At 43.3% G+C, this 8,956-nt stretch overlaps 1 protein-coding gene across 6 annotated transcripts in view; it reads right to left on the bottom strand.

Moving 5' to 3' along the window:
* akt3a (v-akt murine thymoma viral oncogene homolog 3a) overlaps positions 1-8,956 on the bottom strand; it is a 90,930-nt gene that overhangs the window by 34,762 nt on the left and 47,212 nt on the right. For 5 of the 6 annotated variants that reach the window (XM_037783314.1, XM_037783313.1, XM_037783316.1 and 2 more), the window contains one exon: positions 2,858-2,983. In XM_037783314.1, the coding sequence (XP_037639242.1) occupies positions 2,858-2,983 (126 nt within the window). Of the gene's footprint in view, positions 1-2,857; positions 2,984-4,537; positions 4,581-8,956 lie in introns of those variants that run through there. The other variant, XM_037783317.1, reaches the window with a different exon arrangement.

Genomic DNA, 8,956 nt, shown 5'->3' with positions numbered 1-8,956 from the left:
GTACTTGTATTTGTACTCGGCCTGAAAAAAGTGGTATCGGTGCATCCCTAGTTTATACTATATACATTACATACTGGAATTCATCGATGCATCACTATAGCCTACTGCTAATAGCAAGGCTTGACCAGTCTCATTGTCTTTAATTGTCAAATTGAAAATGTGTTGTGTCTTAAAAAGTAAAAGTGTTGTCAGACTAAATGTCAAAAACCATCTTGTGAGTCCAATAAATTATCAGAAAGTCTATTAGATTATGGGACACAGTTGTTAGAGTGACCACTGTATTTATTCCAGAGCTGAACGCCTGGAAAGCAGACAGTAAGTTTTACTGCCAATCTGCATTTATTGTATGGACAATGGGAGTTGATGGTGGTAGTATAATGAGACTGAGAGACATTAAAATTAATCTTGTTAACTCATTAGCTGGTTAATTACACATGTCAAAGACGCTGTGGAGCTTGTTAACCAGGTGCAGACAGATGATATACTGATAAATGGTTAATTAGAGCCCCTCGGTGAATTCTGTAAAGCATACTGATGCTGTGAAGGCTGATGACTGGCAAGATGTTTTGTCACTGCCGTGAGTGAAAGTGACGCAATAACTGTTGTGCCATTTCACCGCGGCTCTGTGTGATGAAACCACAGGGCCATTTCAGTAACATCTCACGGCAATTTACACGACAGGGGTGATTTGCATAATAATATAATCAATTAGCAGATGTAAGTTATTATGTGTCCTTCAACTGGAAGACATGTATTTATGTCCCTACTGAAGCGTCCTAGAGCAAGACACAGATGTTTTAACACCTATAGAGGTTCTGTTCTAAACTGAAATGTTCCCTGCAGTGAGTCACAGTATAATCAGCAATGTTAATTATGCACCTAAAGGGAAGTATGGGTAAAAGATGCAGGTACTTGGACACATTGCTACTAGTCTCTGACTCTCTCTAACCCTGCTTACAGTTTGAAGCATTTTACTGTATTTTTACAGCAAAGACAGAAAAATGTAGGTCTGCTCCCCTCCTAAAGCTTCATCCACACTGGGAACGTCAAGAACGCGTGGCGGCTGCATTACCTGTTGTTTTTTATTTCAGCGTCCATATTAACAGGTTAGAGCAGCTAAACTGCCCGCATGAGACGCGTGGCTCGGCTGCGTGTCAGCTGCGCCTCTTCTAGAGATTCTGTTTTTGACGCTAGCCGCGCGGGATTCACAGCAACAACAGACAGTGAAAGTGATCTATTGACTGTATGTTCATACCAGCAACATTACTACTGTTTCGATCTCTATATCTGTAGAATATGTTACGGAGATGAAAAAAAGTAAAGATTTATTTGTAAATCAACACTTCCTGCTTTCATTTCAAAATAAAAGCCCTCAGGCATTTTTTTCTATGGACAGAATTCCTTTATTTGTTAAACACGAGATTTCACACGCTTTTATTCTGAAATATGTGCCGGACAGTGCTGTGGAACATGCAGTGACTTTGAGAGCTCCATGAATGAATATAGTACTGGGTTTTAATTGTGGATTATTACTATTATTTACAAATTACCACACGTTTCTTAACCTTTCTCTGTCTAAAATAAATATAAATTACATTTATAATGAAATCAAATGGCCATTATGAAAGGCAAACTCTATGTAGAAAGAAAGGGCTGACAGCAGAAACGCAGCAGACATGCAGCTGAAATGCAGCTGGTGTGAACACCCAACGCGTGAATCACGCAGACACCACGCGCTCCTGACGTTCCCAGTGTGGACGAAGCGTTAGGCCCTGACACACCAACCCAGTCATCCATCGGACAGTTTGTGGCGATCAGGGAGCGTCTGTTGGCCTAGTATTTGCGGCGTGTCCCGCACTGTCGGCTCTAGTCTGCCCGTGTCGGAGGCTTTTTAGCCGCGGAGCTCGTCTTATTCACTCTGATTGGCTGTTCAGCTTAAACGAATCACTACACGAGAAGAGAAACGGAAGTGAGGAAAGCAAGCCGACAAGTAAAGTCAAGAGGAAAAACACAGAAGGCTCTTCTCATTTTTCATCTTCATCTCATCTGATCACTCCAACACACATATAAGTGGTGAGTGAGAGTGGTGTGAAAATGGTCAGCAGACGACGTCTTGTTTCATGTACGTATCATAACAACGGCTTGTATATTCGCCATCCTCGGTCTTCCGGTTTCCCTTTTTGAATGACGAATACAGACTACCGGCGCCTGCTGGTGTGGAGAGTTATTTCCTCTCACGCAGGCGCAGAACGTACGTGCTAACTGTCCGTCAGCTGTCGTCTTTGCAGTGTGTTCAAATGAGACAAAGGCGACGCAGCAGTCGGCCTTCATCGCCGCTAGTTCTTTGATGCCGGCTTGGTGTGTCTGGCTGGGCCTTTAGTTGACTAATTGGTTGTTTTGGTCTTAATCGACTAAGATTTCTTTATTCGATTAGTCATTTTTATTATTATTTTTTCATTCTGAATGACATATTTTCAAGAAACTTATGAGCACATCTCAGGTAAACACAAAATTAATTAAAGTGCATGATTCTTTGTGGAGAAACTCAGTTTTACAGATCTGTCGATTAAATCAACAAACCGATCAGTCAACAAAATCATATGAGTGTTAGTCGACTAAGAATTTCTTTAGTCGAGGACAGCCCAAATAAAATGTGAGATGACATAACAAAAAAACAAAATATGGTCCAAATTTGTGCGTCAGGAATCTAAAAGCTGCATCCTTCAGATGGTCAACGGTTCTCCCACTCAATGTGGCCGTTCTGTGTATAAACAATCTAAAGATACAGGTACAGTAGGATTTAGAGCACAGTGCCTGCCTGGAGGCTATTTTGATACATGCGTGGTGGGTAACGTACTTGCTACAGAGAAGTTATTTAGGGGGTAGGGCAGGTCGGCGTCCTGAGGTTTCTCTTTGTAGCCGATGAAGGAGCCGTCTGTCTTCAACAGGAAGTAACGCGGCCGCCAGTTCTTTATATATTCACCTGAAGAAAAAGACAGATGCAAAGAGAGGGAGGGAGATTAAAGTCAAACATGTTCAATCGGACACACAGATTCAGATCATGAGGGCTACAGTGATGATGATGATTCTGAAGGCAATAATAGTGCACTCAGGGGTAATGATGATTATGACGATCGTGATGATATGGAAAGTATTAATGGCAATAACGATGATGATTTTAAATACAGATTTTATTCCCTTGACGGATAAGAGCCTGTCCGCTCAACCCCTCATCTGTCCAAAGGATATCACACACACACACACACAGAGTATCTCTATGACTCTCACAGTGCTTGCCAGATTCAGATCAGATTATCATGTAAAAAATGACAAAAACATGTTTACCAGCACAACAAGCAAACTATCCATGCCAGAAACATCATCTGGCTGATACATGGGCAGGTGTCGAGGTGATGACCCCTCTACCAAACAGACACACACACATGCACGCAAACACACGTATGAACTCACAATTAAAACACACAAACCGCTGGTCACCAGCAAAGGTGGGGAAGAAGGGAAGAGGGGATGAGATAAGACGAGATGAGATAAGATTACACGTACAGTAGAGAATGACCCTTCTTACTTAGACCCGCAGCAACAAATAACAACATCTGTTGAGCAGCTGGTGGCAGAGTATTACCCAACTGGCTGGCACAGACTGGCACTAAGGTGGCAACCACAGCTTTATCAGATGACCCGCTGCAGGATTACATGAGTGTCAAACATTTCCACACCACAGAGGCGGATAACACTTACTGGAAACAGCATGGACACACACATGGATTAAAGTACACACGTGTGCGGATTCGCACATAGTTGGACGAGCGTACGATGAGTGCATAGGGATGAGACTCGTGCGTGTGCGAGTGCGCGGCTGAAGTGATGCTGAGACACACACGGCTCCGATGAAAGAAACTGACAATCTCAACACTTTGCAGAGCCGGGAGCTGTGTAAACATTTCACTTTCTCAATTCAAACAGCAGAAATAAAAACCGCAGAAGGACACAAATGTTCCCTACCTCTCAACCCCTTTTAATTAACCAGCCGTTCCTCCACATGCACACACACACACACACACACACACCTTGTGAAGACAAACTAATAGACAAAGATGAACAGTACTTGCGCATGCACGCTTACTCGCACTCATAACAGACACAACAGCTCTGATCACCTTTTTTAGGCAAATTCGCTGGGAGAAGAGAATAGGCAGTGTGTGTGTGTGTGTGTGTGTGTGTGTGTGTGTGAGTGTTCTATTTGTGACATCCATTTAAAGCGGATATGACAGCAGGCCGTGCTCGTTAACACATCGCAGAAAAACACCTGCTCCGTCAAAGGGACCATGCGACTGCGGGGCCTGCCGGTACCTCTGGGTGCTGCTAGTGGTGGAGGTGTGTGTGTGATGGAGGGGGTGGGGGGAGTAGAGCGGCTGATTCAAACCACCACACAGGGGCAGAGAGAGACACAGATAGACGGATAGATAGGAAAAAATGCTGTTGGGTGCCAGTGCGTCATCAGGATTACCAATCACACCTCTCGCTTTCCTCTCCTCTCTCAGTCTCCATTCTCCAGAAACAAAGCATCTTCTTTGGATCACCTGCTACTGATAAACAGAGTGCTGTGTGAGAGGGGCTGAATGGGAGGAGGGATGGAGGGAGGCATAAGGAAAAAAAATAATAAAAGAAAGCAAAGCCAAAAAAAAGGGATGAAGGGGAGGGAGGTTGGAAGTGCACGGAAAGAAAATATCTCATCACTTCTGACCAAACCAATATAAAACTAGTAGGGCTGGGACGATCCACCTATCTCCCGATTCCATACTGTCACCATACTTGTGTGCCGATTCGAAATGTATTGCGATTTTTTTTTTTTTGATTCTATAAGTATTGCGAATCGATATTATGATTTAATGCAATTTTTCTTAACTTTTTTAACACTAGACCAAGGGGAAAAAGTTGAATCATACACTTCTAGGGGCTTTGGAAAATATCTAAATGAATACAGTAAAAATGTTTGATTTTCAGCATGTATATAGTCAGTTTGAATGCATTTAACATAAATGTCAGTATATGGGTGCTCTACAGTTGTAGCGTCGGCCCATTTGACCACGGAGATGAGAGCGACGGCCCGCTTGACCGTACGTTACCGCAATGCGATAACGTTTCCTGTCCGTGACAGAGTTAGCATGCAGCTTTAGCCGTGATGTCTAGCTCTGCTTTTCCTGTCAATGTGTGAAACCCAAAGTGTTTCCATCCTTTACTGGATGTGTAGTGTTTACCGCTTTGGATTTAAAATGTGAGCGTGCAGGTCGTATCGACACAGACCGTCCGCCGTTTTCTACTTTCGCGTTCTACCTCGCTACGGCCGGCTGCGGTTCATTTGACGTCACGTTACTCAGACAAGAAAAGCGGTAATTTCCTTCTACCTCAGCAAATGCTCAAATGAAGCAAACACATGGATTCTGGCATTAAAAATCTATTTCAAAATTGTAAAAATGAAAAAAAGGAAAAAGAAATCACGATTCAGAGGTGAATTATTTTTTTTCCCACCCCTAAAAAACAAGGTATGCATTTTGATGTGCATTATGAGAAATAATAAATTTTAGCAAGCCTAAGGAGCTTAACCAGAAAATACTTTCATCAGTAGTTTGTAAATTAATGTAAGTGAGGTTAACACATTTTCAGTGTATTTTTATGTTCAATCTAAATGTGATCTGTTATTTAGAAAGCAAAGATGCAGTTTTTCAAATAGGGATGGACATAATTCCAAGTATTACAATAGCCTTGCAAAAAGAACTGAGCACTATAACGGTAAAGTTTTGTAGAGACTGTGTCAGAAAGGTAATGGTTCAAATTAATGGAAACATTTGAGATTGTAGTTTGTGGTGTTGGTGAACCTGATTTAATTTGTAATTACTACTCAGTAGGGGTGTAAGAAAATATCGGGTATCGCGATATTATGGTTTGTGATACTGTATCGATTCTCAAAAACACTGTATTGATTTTTAATTAATAGTTTAAATGCAAAGATTAACTCAGTCAACACCTTATTTCATTTGCAAAGATATATGCTCCCTCTCAGTGTATGAGTCCTCAAATGTTGGATGTTACAGGGACTGATCCCACTGTTCTGAGTGCATAAAGAAGTAAACTTTTTTTATTCAGATTTTATGCATATGGTGGTGTGTTCTTTATACTATGACACAGTTTTCCTAAAATTAGATTTAAAAAAAAAAATCGCAATGTATCGGCTAGCTTACAGTATGGCAATATATTGCGATATATTGAATCGTAAGTCCTGTATCGTGACACGTATTGTATATCGCCAGATTCTTGCCAATACGCAGCCCTATTATACAGGTGTTTCTGTTATTGTGTCCACATCAGAACTACTAAAATCTACTGATGGAAAAAAAACAAAAAAAAAACGGATCACCTAGAAAAGAGAAACTCTTAACTTCAAGGTGGATCGGAGAAAGAGATGTACTGACTGAGGATAAAGAGAAAGTTAAACTGATAAAAACTATTATAAACTGGCAGTGTGACCGGCTCGCTGGTCCAAGTCCAGTCATTTCTCTGAGTCAGTTTCCTGATGAAGTGTCCAACCAATGGAAGCCTGTGGCTGGCCACTTCATCGCTCAGCTGTCCAGTACAACCGAAAACATTTAAGCAATCCTTCTGGCTGGGCCCAGACAGCGTGCGTATGTGTGCGTATGTGTGTGTGTGTGTGTGAGCGAGTGTATGTGTGTGTGTTTGTGCGAGTGTGTACACGTCCGCTGGGGGGCGGGGGAGGGGGCAGCCAGGGGTGGCACAGACGGAGAGAGGAGATGGACAGTTGTCCACACATGCCGTTCCAAACAAACACAGGCGCGCGCACGCACACACACACACAAACTAACACAATTCTGCTCCGACCGTTCCAATCCTCCCGAATGATCCAATGGTGTTCTGTCAAGCTATCCCGTCTTGGCCCTGCCTGTAATGAGTCCAGCGAGCTCTCCCACTCTGGACAGCTTGTCTGGGGAGCCACATGTCTCTAGTTTGGACTGCTGGAGAAAACAGAACAGCCGGTCTCCTTCCCACACCATCTCTCTCGGACTCCTTGCTTCAGTTTCATTTAGTTTTTCTGCACAACTTTACTTTTCCCTTAAGGCCAATTAGTAAATACTACACTATACAGTGCTTAAGACAACAGGACTCTCTTGTCTCTTGTTAAAACGTCAGGATATCAGGAATACAGGACAACGTGGGTGATCTGAAAGATCTGAGGAACAGAGGTGATTTAGGAAGATAAAACTACTCTGAAGTGTATTTCAATTCTGGGCTAAATTTGTTCAAAACCCAGACAAAAGATTGTTTTGTGCAGCAAAGTCCTCTTCCATCTAACTTGATGTCTTAATTGGATGTATACTCGTACTTTTCTAAACTCTTCCTGTTCCTTTTTCTTTTATTGTGTTAGGAAAGGGTGAAATAATATTGCGACCGATTAAAAAAAGAATAAAGATTTAAAAATAAGTTTCAAACAACCACTGAACTTTGACTTAGTCAAGTGTTTGACCAAAGAAAAAACAAAAACAGAATGAGTAAAGGTGGTAAACTTTCCCACAGTCTCTATCCCTCAAAACCTCTTCACACCAGGTAGCGGTGAAGTTCGGCTCGCTGCAATAATTCCATATTTCTGCGGTCGGGAGGTGTGTTCATGAGTTTCAGGAGGGGAATTCTCTGTGACATAGGCGCCAATTTATTTAGTTTTTGCCCGTGGGTGCCCAAATTTTGTGAATCTCACCAAGACGATGATCACTCAATCACTTTTAATTGAGCTTGCTTTAGTAATTATTAACCAAATGCAACACTGCTCTGCTACACATTACAACAGGCTACACCAGTGTTTCCCACAGGATTTTGGGACACTGTGGTGAATGGACTTCGAAACCTCTAGGGGGGAGTTCGGGGGGGGCATTCTCCTCCAGAAGAAAATTTTGTACAAAAACCCTGCTGCTGTTGCGTCTTTACGCACTGGAGAATCCCGTTGCCCGCCAATAGAGCTTCTCCTTGTGAATTAAATTTTTATTTGTTTTCCCCTGAGCCTCGTGGGCCCTTTGTCCGTCGTCGGCCCCCGGGGCTTGGGCTCCGGTAAGCCTGTGTATTAAAACGGCGGTGTCGGGGAGAGGTCCCACGAGGAGATCCTCATCTCCCACACAGCCCTCTCTGACCCGCCGCATTTATGTCTGCACAAACGTCCACTGTACATTCACTAGATATTCTCAGAGATAAGCTAACTCTTCTGCAGTGTGTAGTGTGCGTGCATGCAAGTGAGAGTAGACTGAAAGAGCAGGTGAGAACGAGCGCGGTGTGCGAGTGAAAGCAGGCAGGCAGAGGAGCAGAGGAGCAGAGTACAGCAGAGACTCCGGTCCTGGAGACCAAAACTACGGTCTCCCCCGCGTCCTCCGACCGCGGCCAACACTGTTTAACAGACCGGCTTCACTAGATACAACCAAGAGGTTTTGGTGCTTCCGTGTAGTTTGTGTTGGAGTCTGAGTCTGAACAGCGTAGCCACACGCGAGCGCGCATGGGACACCGACCCGCAATGATTAATACTATACTGTATATATTATACTTTATAAGTTACAAACAGTCCCTTTATTCAGCCTCCCTAGTGGGTGCTCGAGCAGCGGGGGGCACCCATGTGAATGGCTCGTATGGGTCAACATGTCACAGATGTGTTTACTGACTGGCAGTGGGTCCTCTCTGGCCGCCCTTCACCGCTAAAAGTTTTACTTTTCCCAACTTTGATTTTGGCCGCACTTCGCCGCAGAATCAAACGGCCGCAACTTGCCGAGGTGGGGAGCGTCCGCCGCAGCTTTTCATAAGACATTGCTCTTACATTGCATCACCGCTGCTCTAGTGTGAATTTGGCGTAAGGATTAAAAACAAAACTAGACTTTTTAAAAGTTAT

Source organism: Sebastes umbrosus, chromosome 10, assembly GCF_015220745.1.
Source record: "Sebastes umbrosus isolate fSebUmb1 chromosome 10, fSebUmb1.pri, whole genome shotgun sequence".
NCBI classification, from domain to species: domain Eukaryota; kingdom Metazoa; phylum Chordata; class Actinopteri; order Perciformes; family Sebastidae; genus Sebastes; species Sebastes umbrosus.
The sequence above is the reverse complement of the archived record's forward strand: the minus strand, read 5'-3'. Positions and strand labels throughout refer to the sequence as shown.